General features: G+C 40.2%; 1 protein-coding gene across 6 annotated transcripts in view; it reads left to right on the plus strand.

The window, feature by feature from the left end:
* PARD3B (par-3 family cell polarity regulator beta) overlaps window positions 1-20086 on the plus strand; it is a 402302-nt gene that overhangs the window by 317018 nt on the left and 65198 nt on the right. For all 6 annotated transcript variants that reach the window (XM_039554939.1, XM_039554936.1, XM_039554938.1 and 3 more), the window contains one exon: window positions 3329-3625. In XM_039554939.1, coding sequence (XP_039410873.1) covers window positions 3329-3625 — 297 coding nt within the window. The remainder of the gene's footprint in view (window positions 1-3328; window positions 3626-20086) is intronic.

Genomic DNA, 20086 nt, shown 5'->3' on the forward strand with positions numbered 1-20086 from the left:
GGGGAGTTGGTGAAGTTGTGCAGTGGTTTAACTGGAGAGCACAGTGTTCTGGTGGGGGAAGAGAGCAAGCAGACTTAATATGAGTTACTCAAAAGGAAATATATGTAACTTCCCTTTATTCTGTATGAGTTTTCTTTTCCCTTTACCTCATCAGGAAGTTTGTAGAAACTTTAGTGCCACACTAAATTGTTGAGATGGTGATCTGTACCTCTCCTCAGCTCTGGTTTCACTGCCAGCATCATAGTGCTGAGGGACATTTTATCTTTCTTCACAAATTTGCACCAGTTGTTTAACCAGACAAGTGGTGCTTCAAGTTGGGGGCTGTCTTGTAGTAATTGTTCAATGAGCTGTTTGCCATTACAGTTGTGTTAAGTTAAAAGTTTTTTTGGTTTGTTGGTTGGTTTGGGAGGATTTTTTGGGATAGGGAATAAAGATTTTGCTGTTTCAGATAGGGGGAATTTCAGAGGGAGGTGCAGAAATGGTGAATGAATAGAGTGGGATATAGAGAAGTAACCTGCTTCTAGAAGAGTTGGCAGAGCATTAAAGGAATTATGGAATGAACAGCACACTCTTTTTTTTTTTTTTTTTTCCCCTCAGTAAAGAATTCCTGGGCAGCTACTGGTATGTGCTACGGCAAAGATTGCTTTAAAACTGTGTGAAAACATGATGCTGAAATACAATGTGGAAATTTAAAACTTCACAAAAATGTGAGAAATTTCAAAGGTGAAAAACATGTGAGAAGGCATAAAAGGACAGGTAAATAGAAAGAAAAAACAGATAGTTTGTTTCCCTATATTTGAATGTTTGGATTGAAATGAAAAAGAGATCACCGAGCAAATTTTATAGATTTGTGCAGAAGAGTAAAAAGAAAACAAGAAATATTAATGCAATTGTAATAGATGTATTGAAAGGATGAAACATTGATCATAAAGAATTTCACATAGGCTGGTTGGTAATGATTGGTCCGTATAATACAGAATGGAAATAATTGGTTTTGAGAAGATTTTACTTATAATGCTGGCAGCAATTGAAGATTGCACTCAGAAAGAGAAGTTGAAGAAGCTAGGCTTATTCACAGGAACAAAAGAAAATTGTGGTGACCTAATTCCAGCTTTTGTTGTGCAGAATATACCAGTATTGATAGCAGGACAAATTACTCTTTCTATCAGACATGAAAGCAAGATTAGCGTGATGCTGCTGGCTGCACTACTCTTGCTTTCAAAGCGGTCTCAGATACCTGGGGGCCCAGTGATGTACTGGTCCAGAGAACATGAAGGCTCATCATTTTCTGAGAAACTCCTGTGACTCATCTCAGGTCTGTGCCATGCCTTCTGCACTGATATGATGAGACCATTCCTCGGAATGTAGTTTCCTCCCATTTTTCTGCCTGTGTACTGTGTATATATACACCCATGTGTGCCACAGGACTTGTATCTCATTTGATATATTCCTGCACTGAATTCTGTGTTTAGGGTTTTTTGGTCACTAATTGAGGGTGAAGCACTCCACAGTTTCCCAGGTTAAACAAACCAAGTGACCTCAGCTGCCCTCCTAAGTCTTGCCATCAAGGCCTTTCATCATCTTGCTTTCCCTCCTCTGGACACACTCCAACGCTTTGATGTCCTTTTTACATTGAGGCACCCAAAGCTGCATGTGGTACCCCGGGTGGGGCACACAGGAATTGAGTACCAGACAGGAGAACGGTCATCTGCTTCACTGAGGGAAGGCAGAGTGAAAAGTGGGCACCCATCCCCTCAATGACTGTATCCTCTATGCAGGAGGATGTATACAGCATGTATCCCCTGCTGTAAAGTATGATTACATTTTAAGTGTTGAAAACCAGCATCACCTCTAGATATGTCCTAGCACAGTTAATGGAGATGTGGAACTGGAAAGCATGAGTGGTACACATTGATGTACCCAAGTATATGTGTAAAAAGGCATGTTGTTCTCATTAGAATTATTTCTGAACCTTTTTATCCACAAATTATTTCCAAAGTATTAGCATTTATTTTGATGATACAAATCTAGTGAAACAAAATAACTAGTGTGAATCCCATTCGGCACTTAATAGTTCCTGTCTGTCAGATGGAAGTTCCCAGTGTGCTCATCTGTTTCTTTAGGGAACCTTTCTCACCATGCCTTTTAAAGACTTTCTCCAGAACACCTTCATTTTTCAATATGCACAGTCCTGAGGCCATTAAGCCCTACTGGGATAACCAAGTCTGCCAGACCCTTTTCACTTAATACTCCTATGGTACAAATGATACTGTTCTTTCTACACTGCCATTGCACTTCCAGTTACAGTCAAAAGCAAATGTTGACTTCTGTCAGGCATTGCATCTTTGTATCTTTCTTTTGTTCCTTGTTTCTTCCTCCATGCTCCTCTATTTTCTGTAAATGCTGTTTATTACATACTGTGGTCAGCATTCTGCCAGATCCATCTCACTGCACTTAATCACACTGTGTTGAAGACTAGCTGAGCAGTTAACAGAACAGCTCATGGTCTTCCTGCACTTCTTTTTTCTCCAGCAGCAATGTTGAATCACTGAATATCATCTTAGCTTGAAATTTACCTGAATATGTTTTACTGTTCCAAAGAGATTACACAATGGCCCTGATTAGCAGCAGCATTTTGTAATACCACTTAAGGCTTTGTCACAGTGGAATACTGCCAGTAACAGTCTTTAATTCACTTATATGTACCAATTCATTTCTGTCAAATTTCTATTAATTTATTTGCTGTTTTACTTTGTCCTTATCGCCTATACAATAAGGCATGATTTTCACATTTATGTAACCAAAATAATTTTTTTTTAAAATTAAATCTTCAGCAAATTAATTGTGGTCCTTTGATTTGAGACAAATGTGCCATCTCTCCATTTGCGTTCACATTTAATGCACTTTTCACAAGTTAATGTATTTAGGAGAATCTAGGTGGGTCAAGTAACCAAGGGTCAGTAACAATTTTACTGGCTAATTTAGATTAAAAGTTTCAGGACTGGGTTAGGTGTATTCAACTGCAATGCGGAATGTAGGTGTAGAATTAAACCTGTGTGTGTTCGTGCATCCACACTTGTGAAAAGCCACACTATATTCAGCATTAATTTTTTTTCATCAGAATGATGACCAAGCTTGGTTACAAAGGTGATTGTCAGAGATGAAGAACAAAATTGCTGCATGCACTACTCTGTTTTATCTGGCACCAGTTTCACAGTGTACTGAAAGCTCTAAATGGTTGGGTTCAGGGTTCATGTTTCAAATATGTGTGATGGTTACTGTTGAAGCAGATCCTACAGTATATTTGTTCTTTGATTTGAATTGTTAGGATTGGTGCAAAGCATCAGGAGTTACGGCAAAAGCAACTGAGAGGCCTGAGTGATTATTCTACTGGTCCTGGAGGACCTGACATTGATGATGATGAGGTGGATCCAAACTATGCCAGGGTGAACCACTTCCGAGAGGCTTATCCCCCAGCAAGCATCTACAGACCCTCATCACCAGCAGTAGGAGAAACCTTTGTTTTTCTGCGGGATTCTTCTTCAGCACCAATGGAGAGGGAGCACTTGGAAGGATTGTATGCAAAAATAAACAAGCAGCACTACCCGCAGACTTCTGGTGACAGGTAAGATTGCCACCTGGCATTCCAAAAAATGATAGCTGATGGGGAGGGAGCCTGGGCCTAGGCAGGGGGTCAGACACGGGACTGTGCAGATGCCCCAAGCCCCTGAATTTACTGCCTAGAAAGCCATGAATTTCCTCTTACCCAAAAGCAAGATTTGCTGCAGCAGTAGCCCCAGAGCATCTGAGCAAGACAGCAGTCAAACAGAAATCATTAAAGGGAAGTCCATATTTCACAAACAGAATGAATGAACTGACTGCAGTCCAATTTCTGCACTGCTGAGAGAGTGTTTTTTCCTCTTTCAGTTGGGAAAAGTTCTTACCCTGCAGCAAAAATGATCTCAGTTTTCAGATCCCTTTCGATCCTGCAGATCATCAACTGCCGATTAGTAACAGGTTTTGTATGGTAGCATGATATATTGTATATGTTTATGGTTTAGATTTTCCCAGCTGTGTGATATTACACACTTTCAATTAGTTTGGGGAGAGGACTGGGAATCGTGGCATTTTTATGCAGACTGTGAAGTGTGGCTTCAAAAGACTGATTGCCTTTCACAGCCTTTCCAATAACTAAGTGGGAAGGAAAGAACAATTTTTAATCCTTACTGTCAAGCTTCCAGCATTAAAGAAAGATGGTCAAGTTTTTTCCTGAGTTAAAGGGAAAACAAAAATTCCTTTGAGTTGATGATGTACCCACTTATGATGATTTTAAAACTGTTTGCTTGTGGAGTCTGGAGCTAAAAGAACATGAGACTTCATTACTATTGTGGCATTAGTATATCGGTGTTGGCTTTTCAAACCCAAGTACGAGTGTGTGGGCAAGACATACAAGTCTATGTGAAAAGAAGAGCTGACAGAGGACAGATATGGAGGACTTCAGGAATTACACATGCTTTGAGTTCATATTACAATCTGTAGTGTCTCCCCATAGCCTCAATCTGTGCCATGTAATACCACACTCGTTAATTTTGGAGAAATATGTCAGCACAGATATAGGAGTGTTTCCAGTTTGTGGCATCATAGTATTTTAAAAATGTCTAGTGAGTCATTGTTATAAATACTAATAAAACTCTTTTGACACAAATCTAAGTTTGTAGAAGGGAATGTGCCAAATCTCTCTCTCTTTTTCACCTAAATACAATATGGTAGAGTTCTTTCCAAACATAATGACAGTGCTTTTTCTCTTCTTCCATATTATTAACTCTTCCCCAACTGCATAAGTAAGAGGTAGTGATCCCAGCATTTTGTCAGCTAGTGGATTTCACTTTACTAGAAATGCCTCAAGGCAATTGTCACTGAAGTCACACAAAGTTGTGTGTAGCAAAGGGATCAGAAACTGAGTTTGTGCTAGCTCAATAAACCAAGATCTGAGAATTCCCGGTGGAGGGTGTCTAAATTCAGGTGTGTGTATCTTTCAAATATGAACATATACATGTGTAACTCAGATGGACTAAGACATTGGTATAAAAGTTGCTTTATAATTTTGGCTTTAGCAGGACTTCATAGCTGTACATTTTAAATATATCATCAGTTTTGAAGTGGGTCTGTAGATTGTCTTTCCATGCAGAAAAAGGAAATGCTCAAGTCTTTCATTCTGCCTTCTTCTAGTGGATTGATTGTATTGCAGTTTTGACTACACTGAACAAACTCTTGACTTGCTATGGGGACAAGATTGAAGTCCCAAGCAAGTTTGTATTTGGTATTGGGATCCTGGATTTCAGTGTGGATTTAGCTGTAATTGCATGATAACACAATAACTCAGTTTGAAAAACTAAAACCAAAATACTGCTCAGGCAGGAAAAGTTACCTCATAGCTGAGCCTGTGATCAGAGGTCACGCTGAGAGGCTGTTCCATCGGTACTGAAAGACCAACAGTCCACAATTTTGCTTTGTTGAATTTCTCAGGCTTGTAGAGGCTGTTTAACCAGATTAAGAAAAAAATAGGAAATGTGAGATTCTTATTAGGCTGCCTTTGTTCTTTTTTTAAATCTTTCTTTTCTTTGTCTGAGAGACAAAATGGTGTTGTTATTCACCAGCAGAAATGTGCCAAACATGAATAATTCTATGTGAATTTATGCAGTGGGTCGTGAGGTCTCAGCCAGCAGTTGTTGAATAAAGTGGCAACTTCAGGCAAGGAAATCTTTCTGTGCTGGAGGGAGAGTATTGAAAGGAGAGAGAGAGATGTGGAAGAAAAATCCCTGGATAATGTGTTAATTAAGAAAACAATCTGCTTCCAAGGGTCAAGTATGAAAACTACCTTGTCTGCCTCAAAATGATGCGAAAGAGTTATAATGGATGCTTATAAGCCAAACCACAGTTGTGTTTGTGGGGCTTAACATTTATCAACACATTGGTCATGTAAACACTTATGCTTTGCTCTTGCTAGCATATGCATGCTTTCTCTCAAAGTTTTGCTGTTAATTTTACTTTAGATAGATGGTTTTTCCTCCCACACGTGACTCTCGATTTGTAATACAGTGTGTGGAGACTTCATCGGTGACTAAAGTAAATGGAGTTAGGAGTAGAAGGAGGATTTGAACACAGAGAGAATAGATTACTTCATTTCGGTCTGAGAACTCCAGTTACGTATCATTATGATTTGAGAATTAAAACTCATCATTTGAAACAAGAAGTTAATTTTTATTTTATGTTATTTTTGCGGAATAATGTATTAGCATAATTAATGCCTTTTTAGAACGGGAGGCCATTTGTAAAGTATGAAGCTTAGTGGTCAGATAAGACCTGTTCACAATTTACACACACTCACTTCCCCTTTTCTCGTCACCAGAATCCATTGAGTATTCCTGGCTTGTTCTTCCCAGTTAAATTCACAGTTTAAGCTGCATCCCTCGGCGTGCAGGAAAGCAATAGGCTGCACATGTATGGGGTCTCTTGCTTTAATCATTACGAAGTATGTTTGCTGCCTCCAACACTGCTCCTGAGGGCACACACAGACCTGCTTCACATCACTGTTTGTGTACTGACGTCCCATTTACCTCCACTTGCATCTGGCATCTCAGGGGCTTTTTGCTTTGGGTTTTTGGGGAGTTTGCTTTGTGTCTTATTTACAACTGTTGTGTAACGTTCTTCTGCACTGCTTCACAATTGTTGATTTTCATTCCAACGATGACTATATTCAGTGAAATAGAAGTAATTTTTTGTGTATATTTTGCTAAAAGCTTTGGAATTCTTAACTAAGAGAGGTGCTATATAAATGTAAATTGTCCTTATTAATGAATATAGCGAAAGCATTAGCATGATCAGTGTATTCTGTGACTGTTAAGTTAGACTGGAAAAAAATTTAGCTGGCAAAATCACACATTTCTTTGTAAATCAAGCATTTTTCTGTTTATTTCTAATTAGCCACAATTTTCTGTAATGCAAATGGCATCCCTAAGGATGGTGCAGCCTGCACAGCCACCTTGTGCAGCTGGGGAACTCACAGGGTCTTTGCCTGAGATGTTGTGCATTTCCGAGCCTGCGGCAGAGGCTGAGTGATCTGTGGCCCATATGTTCCTGAAATGGGTGGTAAGTCACATCTCTGAGTTTAGTCATCAAGGCTGTGCCATGACAGTGCTAAGTTGCACCGTGGCAGAGCCTAGGTGTCAGACCAAAGCCAAAAGAGCAGATGCACAACACTATTATCACTTAAATGTCAGGCATGTCACACAGTGAAACCCTTTCTCACATTTCGAATAAACAATTTCCTCTTTTTTTCTTCCTGTGAAGATGGTGCTGTCAAGTATATCCAAACACCCCAAGTACATCTCTGGAAAGGTTCTAGAGACTTTGCTCAACTTATTTTCTCAGCCCAGAACTATGAAACACTTAAAGTCTGATGCCAAACTCATTGCCAAGTATAATTCTTCATTTATTTATGTGGCTTATCTTGGGGAATTTCAAAGTGCTGGTCTGACAAAAATGAATACAGTTTTCCTTTGTTTAGCAAGAATACATTCAGAGCTGTATCTTGTTGCAGTTTTAAAAAAATACCGATAAAAAGCCAGCACTGTTTTATTACATAGGAGTGAAGTCCAAAGCCCCAAAGTCTGATCCAGCTTTTTTTTATTATTTTTGGAGATGCTGTGTGGGCACCCACTGTGCAAGATCTTAATTTCTGCAATGTTAATTAATTAATTGGAAAATAGATCTTCCTTGTTTCAGGGTGAAAGTTTCCTTATGGCAACTTTCACCAGTTGCAGTCTTTCAGAGTGCCCTGTCTACCAGCATGCAAAGTTGAAATTGGAAAAATGACACCCATACCTCTGTGCAACCCTGACTATGTCCCTCACATCTCACTCTCAGGAGCTGGCCTGAGTTGAGAGAGAGGGGAGAGACACTGGGCAGTCTGCCTCTCCCTCTAAAGGATCAAAGGAAGACATTGCTGTGCATGTCCTGAGGAACTAAATGCCAAATGTAAGCAATGTTGTAAGCCTGTGAGGAGGGTATAAAGGGTCTGGAGTTTTGAAATTCAGCAAAAGGAGCACTTTTTACTAAACAGCTAAATGCTTGTCTTTTGGGCAGTTATGGGCCACTCCCATCCTGCTCAATCCAAGGCCATAGGAGTCCTGAGCTGCACAGAAAAGGATTTGCTAAAAAAGGGTGAGCTGGGGTTGCCCAGGTGTGGTACTTGGCCTTGTGTGTCTCATACACCAGAAGTCAAAGTTTTCTAGTTCTCAGTTCAAAGTATCATGGTCATTGCTCATTGTGCATCCATTTACAACACCTTTCATCACTGATTAGCATAAAAGTAATCCACTGCTCTAGGAATGGATGGTCCTTTACTCAAGGAAGATTATTCTTTGAGATGGATATCATGGAGGCAAGGTGGAAATTGAATGAAGCTATGTAATATCTATGTGCCCTTTGCCACTGCACCTTGCCTTACTGTGGAAAGAGAAATGTGGTCATGCATTGGAATATTTTGATTTACAAAGTGTGACAAGTAGAATCAAGGTATGTACACTCTCTTACCATAAAGCCTCTTCAGCTTGGTGTCCTAAAATCATCTGTGCTGTTTCCTTGTCCTGTACTACACTACATCCCGAGACTCTCCTCTGATTCCGCTGGAATTTATTCTTCCTGAAACATACCACAGGGCCTTCTTTGGCTCCTGTCTGGTCACTGTTTCCCATAATGTTAGAACCAAAAACTTAGTGTTTGGCAACCTACTGTCTGTCCTGGCTGATAGATTTCTGACAGCAGTTAAATTCAGGCTGGCATTGACAGTACAGCAGAGGTTCCCTGATTTCTGCAGGCTCAGTAGAGCTGTCCTGCTAATGGAAGCAGGGTAGTCCAGAAAGCCCTATGGCCACCAACCAGTTCCAGTGTAGGCTGTGCCATTGGAGTTAGACTTGTACTGTGTATTTTGCTCCTAATACTGCTGGCAGTTTTCTTCCTCAGAAAGGGTGCATGAGTGCTGCATACTCACTGTGCGTACTGGGGGAAATGTTGAGTAACTGGACTGCCTGAGGAGACATGTTTAAACAAGCCTTGGGTTTATTTCCCACCTATATGGGGAAAAAAAAAAAAATCTCCAGGTAGGATTCAAGCAAAATTACTTTTTGGTTAGAGTTCGCTCTGCTTTTTCCCAGGAACCCCTCATCCAAATCTTCCAACTTTAGCACCCAAGCTCTATCATTCACTTCTCATGAAAACCCAGATTTCATGGAACTCAGGTGACCCTGAGCACTTTGGAGCGTGTCTTAGGAGAAGGAAGTTGTCAAACCGCTGCTGCTGCTGCCATGTAATGTGTACATGCTTGTTTGAGGCCATGCATTCTTCAGCAGAAATAAATTCTGTCAGGAATAGCCACAAATCTGCCTGCGTGCATCCTGCCTGCTAGGGTTTGCATTTGGATCACCTCACTTATTGACAGATGTGTAAAATTTTATATACTGCACTCCCACAACTCCCTTGTGACTGTCCTGCTGCAGATGCTGGGGAGCCTGAGTTTTGGCAGCTGTGTTAAGCATTCAGGTTTGGGTTGGGTTTTTTTCCTCCAGCCCTGTCTTTTCTTATGTGATATATTATTGTATGGAATTATTTTACGTTAATTCTGCATATTTACTAATGTCCCATTCTTTCAGCCGTTTGGATGCAAATGCAAAAGATAGGTCCCTGAAGAGAAAGCCAGGTCTGTTACTGGGAAGATGAGACCATAGTAGAGGATATAGTGAAATGCAGATGGTGTTGTCAGCCTCTTAAATGTACAAATAAAGACAAAATGAGATCGTCCATGCAGCTGGAGTGAAATCATATGGCCTTGCATGTGTTACTGCCATAGTGTATTTCCTAGTGTGAGCAAGAGACGCTAAATTCCATCTTATGCAGGATGTTATTTAACCAAAACCTCATACTTGCCTCTTTAACCATCAGAAGAATGATGTGTATTAACTTTTCTCTGCACAATTTTTTTAACAAAACAACTTTTAATTTTAAATGCTAATATGTGTGTGTGGTTAATTTAGAAGCCAAAATTGACTATAAGGTTGGTAAGCTCCAAGAAAGAGAAAGGAAGATTGTTACACTTCTGCTTATAGATAGCTATTTGTGAACCAGCTGATAATGTGCAAAATTAAGATTTTGTGAGTGGCATTTTAAATGAATGGTTAATGGCTGAAGATTAATTAAACTGAGTTGTTTAATAGAGAAGCTGTTAAAATCTTGTTTATTAGGCCAGTCACTTCCATACTGAAAGTGCAAACCCTTGTAGCATTTTGTATTTCAATTTAGTAGACAAGCAATGTAACTAGATATTTTCTTTGAACAAAGAGGTCTACCTTAGTGGATACTCAGCATGGCTGGATGGGTGTAGCATTGTGTACTGTGTTTTCTTCTTCCAAGTTAACAGTTGTATAGTAGCAGTACAGAGAGAGAAATGCATTTCCTCTGAGAATTTGGTAATCTTAAATAAAATTGTTAAATCTTACTTTAATTAAAGTGTAGAGGACATGATTAAGTCTCGTGTGGTTCTGTTTTCCCACTACTCTCTGTAGTTCTCTGTCTGTTCTATTTCATACACTTTAGGGTTTTCAAAATACCCAGCTTTTCATTGCTTCAGGTTGTCTTCTGTCAGAACGAGTGTCTTCGGCCCCATCATTATCCTTGCAGAGTTGCTCTAGCTAAGGAAAAAAAAAAGGAAGTATGTTTCAGTCAGGTTTATTCTGTACTACAGTTCTGGTTAAATGATGAATGTGAGCCTAGTCCCATTTCCCTGATTGAAGAGAAACAAGCAGAAGGTCATTATGCTGCTCACAGTTGTGAGGCTTGTCCTTCCAGCAAGTCCTTTGCCAAGAAACTGTTTGTTTTTCTTTTGTTTTCCCTTTCTCTCAGCCCAGTTCCCAATCTTTTTATTAACCATCTCCTGTTTTCTCCCCCAGCTTCTTGACATACTCATTTTGCCATATGATCTCCTAGCTTCTGGATATGCAAGTAGTTCAGAGAAAACCCTGGTGGCTTGGACTTGTGCAAGCTTTGCTGTGTAGCCCACTGTAAGATGAATCTAGGTTGCTGACCTCAGGGACCTCACACTCTATCCAAAACCATGACTTCCAAAAAAATCCTCTCCTACATTTTTTTCCTAACTACTGCTAGTTAAATGGGAGAAAGGGAATCTTTCTTTCATTGTAGAGATAATCTTGCTTTAGTAAAACTGAAGATGAGGGTATGGGATTTTGCTACGCTAGTTAAGTCTGTGAATGAATCTGTCTGTTTTAGAGGTGGAAGAGTCTGATCATGAGGAGCCCAGACCAGTTCATGTGTATTAGCACCTCTACGTTCACACTCCAGGTGATGGACGTGAGCTCACGGCAAGCTCTCTCTTGACTTTCTGCTTCGTTGGGATAAATTAGTGATCAAACTATTCTTAAAAAATAGTCAAAGTTTAGTGGGACACAAAGAATCATTTCCCCCAAGTCTGAAAGTATGAACAAAGGGTTACATTTGGAGGAGGAGGAAAAAAGGGTCATCACTGGACTGCTTCAAAATGCTGAGTAGCTCCAGTTAAGAGAACAGTGATACCTGTCTAGTAAGGGTGGAGAAGCAACTCTTAGATGTGACAGAGAGAATGGACTCACTGGAGCCATGAGAATTTTTTTCAGTGTCTTCACTTCTTCTTGAGGTTATGTAAGGTCAGTGAGATGTGTGCTGGCAGGTTCCCCTGCGTTATAAGTAAAGCAATTCCCAGCCATCCTCGTCATTAAGCAGTGAGAAGCATAACAGACCCCTGAGAGTCTTCAAAGCAGCCTCCCACAATTGCTCATACATTCTCAAAATACTCAATTGATTTTCCTAGACCACCAGGAAAGCTGCTTACACCAGTTGAGAAGGCTGCAGCAGAGGGAGCCATGGGGTGCTCCTCAGACCCACCAGCATTGCCAGGTTCTGCTGCCAGCAGGAACAGTGCAGGAACTCTGGTAGGGTTTTCCAGCATGGCTGCTCATGTCCAGGCAAAGTGTTTAGCACTGTGGGTACTCAAACAGCTTAACTGTGTTGTGGAAGCCTCACAGTGGAAATCGTCGTCATCTCTATGTATCCATAAGTTGTAGGGGATTCTTACTGTGCACTGATTTTTTTGCAGTCACAGTTTACCTGGAGTTTACACCAGCAGATCTTCAAGATTTTACTGCTAATTGCAGCAAAATAAGATATAAAAGGTCTAAGGGGGCCACAGATCTGACTCCAGAATGAATCAGTGGGAATCTTCTCATGGAAGTTTCAAGCATCTAATAGCAGGATAAAACAACTGCTCCTAAAAATTATCCATGACCTTGTTCCCTGTTTGTGTCAAGATGCCAGGGGCAAATAGTTACCCAAGCTCTTAGTTGGCAGCATTGTTGACAGAAAGTATAGGCAAAAGCATGAGCCAGATCTTTTGATTAGCAGAAAACTGTAAAAAGTGATGTTGTTTGAAAAGCTGAAAATCACTCAATATTGTGCTAGCAGAAATATTGGGAAGAATGATGAGATGTGATGGAAATGGCTTAATAGGCAACAGGATGCTGAATAAAAAGACAATAATTGTGATTATTGTCTGACAGCTGTGCAGAGTGTACAGTCGATGACAAACTCTAAAACGTGCTGTTTTTCAATCCATGATCACAAATCCACTGGCACAGACAGTAATCCAAGGGGTCATAGTAAGCCAAGAAATAGTTTATTGTTTCATCAGCTCAAGTCTTCTGATGTAGTTAAGTTGGTACATACTCTGAACCTCAGTGACTGCCCTTACATTCCCACGAGGAGACCTGGCACCATCTGGAGTCCACGTGTACTGTGGCTAAGGAGCAGTTTCTCTGGCAGGTCATGCAGCAGCAGGGCATTTGTTGACATTGATCCAAGGTAACAGTATTGATCTTGGGATGGTCTAAGAGAATTGTGACTGTTTTGTGGAGAGTGATGTTAGACTCTCATAGAAAATGAAAGAAACAACTTGTCTTCAACTACATTATGGTCTGCACCTGAGAGGTCTTTCATTAGGACATAGGGACATGAGAAAATCATGCTGCTTTAGATAGCCACACTGGTTATCTCTTTTTATCACTAACATGTCCTTGATGTCTGGAGGCCATTTTTGAAAGCAGTGAAGGGTGATTTCATGAAAGATTTTATACTCTTCAGTTGGGGGCAAAACAGATAGCTGCCTTCATTTTTCCTTTCCACCAAACTGAAGTGGAGAAAAACAAAAATAAAGCCCACAATAAAAAAGACGCAAGAGGAGTAAGTGTGAGATACCTCTAGAAAGTGCTAAAATTGCAATAAATATAACATGCTTGTAGAGCAATAAGTGTTCTCTCAATTTATTTTTCTCCTTCTTGTTTCTCTCCAGTTTCCTACCTGTGTACCAGTAGGTCAGTGTGACAGTTTTGCAGTGTCACAGTCGTCTGTTGAACATGCACTCTGGGAGGTTGTTAGCCCCCTCCCTCCAGTGACTTGGAAGCAGTAAGGAGGAGCAAGAAAGAAACAACTAATGTTTTAAAATTTCAAACATCTTACCATTCAGTCTTTGACCCATATTTATGGTTTAATGCCTTCAATCACTTAATTTTAATCTTAAATAAAATTTTTCAGAATAATAATATCTTAGGGGCATTTCTTCTCAAACCACTATTAGCTGGAACATGTCCTTCAGCTTTGGAGTTTATCTGTTACAAACACTTCTGCCCTTAGGCTTAGATGCCTACTTAGTCCTGCATATGGTTATTACCGTGTAAATGGGAATAAACTGTAAATTATCATTATGGTATTTATAGAAATGCATATAAAACATTTATTTTGAGACTGGCATGTAAGTTTAAGTGTGGAACATGTTTCTAATGCAAGTGTTGTACATGGCCTGGCAATTGAAAAGTAAGCAGCAAGGCACCTTCAGAGGAAAGGAAGCACATTAAAACATGGTGGGTCTTGTGGAGAGGCAGGGAGAGGGCAGCTGTTTTCTATGCCTGAGTCACCATAATGTTTAATAACTGTCTGAAAGGGTTGCTTTGACTGAGCACTTGTGTGCTGGAAGTGTGCTGCAAACCAGGGCACCTGGCCTGCTTCTGCTCTACTCTCAGGTAATGACAGAGGACGCCTCCTCTGGCTGCAGTCCCTGCTTTACGTGTCAGCAGAAACTTCCATAATGTGGCAAAAAGGGTGTGAGGTTGTGGAGGAGGGGTGGGGAACAGCATCAGAGCAATAAACCTGTTCCTAATTGTTATTGACTGGTAGTACACAAATGACAAGCGGTCTATAGTCCTTCACCTGAATAAGGTGTTGATTTCTTCCTTTAACATCTTCTGCTGTTCCTGATTTAAAAAAAAAAAAAAAAACCAAACCAAAAAACAAACCGAGAAGCAATTGTTTTGTGCCTCTGTATACAATGGCAATGTTTAAGCAGCAGCTGCTTCAGAAAGGGAGAGTAAAGGGGGCTGGGGGAAGGGATTGATCTTTTCCTCCTTTTCTCTGTAAATACCACTGTCTGCATCAGTGGTGATGCTTTGACCTCCTTACTAAAGAGCTTGAAAAGTCTCTTGCTCTTAGTGACATGTTCTGGCTCCAAAAGTGAATAGGCAGAAGTCTCATTCTCTTTCTTTGAATGCTGCTACAAATAGATTATCAATCTAAACGTGATAAGGGCTTGAGAATCCCTCCCAAAATTTAGACTCGTTAGTCTGAGAACTGGTATTTTTTCTATGTCTGTGTGGCTTCTGAAATAACAGTGTTCTTTCATACCTTTTTGCCTTTAATCTGCACTCTGCCCACTATCTCATTACTATTAGCTGTGGCAAATATACCAGATGTCTGAGCAGCTTCATTGTTCTGTTGTTTTTCTTTTCCAGACTCTAGCGCACAGATAGATGTTAATTTCTCTTTTGTGTTAAAACTCATCTGTGAGGAATAAGATTACCAGTGTTCAGTCTTTGGCCGCTAGATACTGAGGTCTCATATCTTCTGAATGCTTTGTCTCCATTAGTGTTTCTACTAGCTCAGTGCCTTTAAAGTGAGTGGTCTGTTCTTCTTTAATGCCCATGGAACCTTAAATTAATGTCCCTTGACTTTAGGAAAACAATGTTAACGTGTTTTTTAAATGTTTTCTTTATTCCCAGGGTTGAGCAATGATACACAAAGACACCTGCTCTTCCAAGTGGGTGGAAATTGAAAATCGTGCCAAGAAAAATGCTGTTTCTCAGAAAAGATCAAAATATGCATTGTTTAAAGTGTGGCATAAACAAAATAGATTATGTAAGAATCGTGGGCCCTTGTTTGGGATGGGGTCACTCACTTTTGGGTCCATACTTTTTCTAATAACAGTACTTTATGCTTACATCTAAAAAGTTATGCGTGAATTACTGTTTTCCCCGCCAACTTTGAAAAAAATCATTAGAAAGCTACTGGCACTGTATCAGCACAGTTCCCACCATGGCCACTGATGTGCTTGAGTAACACAGCAGTAGGTCCCAACCTTCAAGAAAACATGTTTCTTTAAAATGGGTCAGAGAACAACTGATTGATTTACAGGTAACAAATGTGAACACCTTGGATTTGACATTTTTTTAAAGTACAAATTATATCATTTATACAGTTACGTGAGCCAGAAATTGTAAATTTGTGTTGCACAATCTGAAAAGCAAATGATAGCATGTGGATTTGTGTCTGCTGCTCCGAAAGAAAACTGATATGCAAGTCCTGTTTCCATCAAAGTAAATGGCAAAATCTCTGCTGATTGAGATGGGAAATCAGAATTGATTCGCCTGCCTGTTTCTCCCTGGAAGAATGAAGTGATATTTTCTTTTCTGTTTTGTACTTATTAGTTTCACAGCCAGGTTACTGTAACTTGAGCTCTTCTGCCATACGTCTGCATGACTGTTTTTGTTAACCGCTTTTATTACCTTTTGGCCTGTTCTTTGCATCATGCTATTGACAAATGATTTTTACTTTTTTTTTACCCCAAAGTTTAGAGCACAGAATATGGAAAAGTCTGAAACATTAATTGGACTAGACTGCAGCATTTAAAGTAACCTATTCTATCGTCCATTTACCTCCACATGAAATGAAAACTCTATTTTGATCTGAACTGTCACAGATAATTTCTGCACATAAAACACATCCAGAGACAGCTTTCAAATGGAGTTGTCACTTCTTATTTAGCAGGCTGGGGACTCTCTATTGTTGTCAAACCCTCTTTGCAAAAGCATCACTAACACACTGATTTGCACAGTTGTATGTAAGAGGAGGAATGGTTGTACAGCTTCCATGAAACAAAAAGTTGTATGTAGCTGCTGAAATACTCTGCAGCTGAACTTACCTACTGTTTAAGAGAAAATTCTTTTTTTTCTTTATGATTACTATTTTTGAGCAGATTTTCATACTGTGTGCTGTTGGGGGGGTGTTTTTAGTGTAGCAGGGTTTTAGTGTGAATACTGACAATTACCATTTAAAAGCTAGTTACCAACATTCTGTTATTTTCCCCGACCTCTACTGGACCAGAAATTTGGCTTTAATCTCTTCACAAATTTGAAGAATTCTTAAGCAAGTGCACTGGGAATATCTCTGAGTTGTGAGTACAGAACTTCTGCCTCAGAGTGTATTCCAGCCAAGATGCTTAGGCAAGGCTGTAGGGTACTTGTTTCCAGACTGCTATTCTGATGGTGGCCAATGTGGCCATCTGGTGAGGCCGGCTGGAAGACCCAGCTATGGCATCACAGAAGAAGATGGCTTAAAACTTGAGAACTACTATTCTTTAGACTTTATTTTCATAACATTCCATTTGCCTTTGAACGTGATATATTTTCATAAAATAAAGTTGCCTCATGGCCTCACTTGCATTCTCAAAAATTTATGCTCTTGAAATAGGCAGTTAAATAGTAGTAATGTGTGATTTTTATTCCATTTTCCTCACAAAGTAGGAAAATTGACCAGGTTTAGGGGGTGAAAAATTTGGTTAGTGTGATGAGTTTGTCCTTTATTGTTGTCTCCACAACTACTTAACGCAGGATTAAACATCAAAACACAAGCTGGCAGAATGCTCTTCTGACCTAATTCTGCACCACAGCACAGATAGGAGACTATCTGCTGATCTAACTGATAAGCATGACTTTGTCAAACCCAGATGGATGTGAAAGCAGTGAAACACAGATGAGGCCCAAGAGCCTCTTCCATTTTCTCCAGCTGCCTGAATCCTTTAGGTATCTTCCCTCTGCAGCTGGGGTTGGGCGGCAGGACTGGAGGGAAGGAAGCTGCCTGCTGCGGTGTGGAATCTATAGAAAAACAAAACTAAAAGCTAGCACCTTAAGCATTACTGGCCAAAGCAAATTGCCTATTTTAAGGACCATATCTTCTGTAATGAAGCAAGAGATATAGAATGGAAATCACATTCTGATTTCTAAGCTGTATGCCAGAAGATTTGAGGCTTCTTTGTTCAATGTGTCTCAAACTCCCTCCTGGAGAGTGATATGATGGGGAGGGGGTTTCTCTGTTCCCACTTTTGCCTGTGAATGTACTATATTCATGAATCAAATTTAGTGGCTATCCCATGGGGAGCAGTGAATTAGATGGGGGGAAAAAGGGTAGTTTTGTCCATTAATGGACAATATACTTGAATGCAGAAAAATGAAGGAAGGAAAAATCTTATGGTCAATGTGCTTAAGTTAGTGATAGGGCACATCCGTGGAGTTTTGAACTTTGGTCATTGCAGAAAAAATGCAGCAGATGGAAGTGTTCTTTCTTTCTCCCAAATCTCAGTGAGCTAACTTGCTTTCCTCTCTCTTGGTGAGACAGTATTATTGGGATTCAGCATACTCAACTATCTGCTGCTCCAGGTTTGCAAGCTTATAAAGTTGAGGACTAGAGAATGAGAGCGTGTTTATCCTACATTGGAAATAGTCATTTTGCAGGCTGCATTCTCACACGTATTCTGTGCATACTCTACGGTTAGTTTACCTGACACCAAAGCAGCTTGGTCCTATTTGTCCAGCAGCTCTATCAGGTTGTTAGTTCTTCTTAATAAAAAAATGTGTATTCTGTCCACAGTGACTTTAAACAGCATTGAGGCTCACAAACTCTGAATTTGTCTTTGCAGCCTGTGTGGGCATGTTACATTTCCCTCCTTCCTAAAACATCAAGTATCATTGTCAGGCATCCTGTGGACCAGTGTTGTTTCCATATTATCTTGTGGTCCCCCACATGCTTTTACTGTTTCCATTGCTCTGCTGTGTATGGGAACAGGACTGTCTATTTATTATCCACCTCTTCAGAGCCACATGTAAGGAGAGTTTCAGAGGCAGTGTCTGCAGGTTCTTCCCCTGTGGTCCAAACCAGCTGGCGAGTGGCCTGCTCCAGTCCAAGGTGATGTGTTTTCGTTAATATTGGTGTGTCCTGAGAGCACAGTACCATCCAGAGCACCCCAAAACTTCAAAGCTTGCTTTTCTGCAGGTCTGTCTTCAAAACGTGAAGCAAACATGTCCTGCAGCAGTGCCATTTAGTGACTCTTGAGAATATCCCTAAGTAGTGGTCACACCCTCATTTCAAAGACAATATATGGGGCCATTATCTGAGCAAGTACAGTGCCTGTCACTGAAAATCCATTGATGATGATGGATTCTAGTTACTGATTACTGCAGCCAGATACAGAATGGTGAGTAGGGGGTAAAACATTAGCCCTTAAGCTCTGTGAGCTGCTCTCTGTAAACAGGTCAGGGTTTCATAAGAGGTCAAGGAAAAAAAAAATTAAAAATAAATAAAAAAAGAAGCTGGAGTCTCAGGGAAGAGGTAAGGAAATAAGGAGACAAGGAAAGAAGAAGGAATAACAAAACTGAACAAAACATCCTTTGGGGGGAGGGGAAAAGCCAATTAAAAGATTTTAGAAGAGAAAAAATTAAGGATTTGAACAGTGACAGGACCTTCTCTTTGCAGACTGGCAGAAATATGTGTGTATGTAGAAAAGTTAATTCAGATTTGAAAAATTTCAAGAGAAGGAAAAATTAATTTTTTGGTTATTTTGAAATCTACTAGGAGAAACATGCAGGAAAACTATGGAAAAAATATACTGCTAGAAATATTCTAGATCTGCAGTGGGATAAGTGCATTTGTGTTTGAAAATACTATCATGTCAGTATTGGTTTAGTGTCCTGAATTTCATTGTTAAATGGGGTTAACTTGTGTGAATCTGAAAGAGTTCAAGATTTTCTTGTTTCTAAGTAACTTCTGCTCGTGCAAAGCGACACCATTGTATACCACCTTTCAGTAAAAAATGTAAATTCCAGAGACAGGCCATCTGTAGATCAAGGCTTCATAAAGTTACCATTCCCTAATACAAATACCTTTTTTATTGGAAATACAGGCAATTTCAGGTCCTCTCGCTTCCTTAAATTGGTGAAAGCACAATGTATTTTATATATTTACAGTGGAAACTTAGCGCTAGAAGCAGAATGTATTTTGATTTGCATAATGTGGATTCTTCCCCTCCCCGCTTCCCTGCTGGATAACACCAAGTCAGTGATTATCCCTTGCTTGTGCCATCGCTGTCCAAGGTGAGCAGAGCCAGGTCCCCTGCACAGTCAGCAGCCCTGCAGCGGGAGCTGAGCCATGCCCTGCAGTGCCTCCGTCCGCTGGCTGCTGATGGGAGCCTTGCCAAACAGCCTCCCAACAGGGAATTTCAGCACTGATATGAAGCCACAGTATACAAGTGTCCTGAGCATGAATTATGGGTTCTTTTATTTATTTGTCTTGTTCACGTTACAAAATAGAGGTGATGGAAGAAGTAACTTGTTTTCTTGGTTTTGACTCAGAGTACCTTTGCATTAACCACTGCCCCTGCCCAGCCTTTTCTGCAGTGCTCACTTGTCAGCTTTGACCATGTTCCCCAGAGTGAGATTTCTTCTCGTTTTATAATGAGGACCAAGACGTTCAGGTTTTTCCATGTGTTGCCACCAAAACCAATATTACAGCCAGACTCAGCAGCAGTGATGGCAGCACACAGTAATAA

The sequence above is a fragment of the Corvus cornix genome, chromosome 7 (assembly GCF_000738735.6).
Source record: "Corvus cornix cornix isolate S_Up_H32 chromosome 7, ASM73873v5, whole genome shotgun sequence".
Taxonomy (NCBI): Eukaryota; Metazoa; Chordata; class Aves; order Passeriformes; family Corvidae; genus Corvus; species Corvus cornix.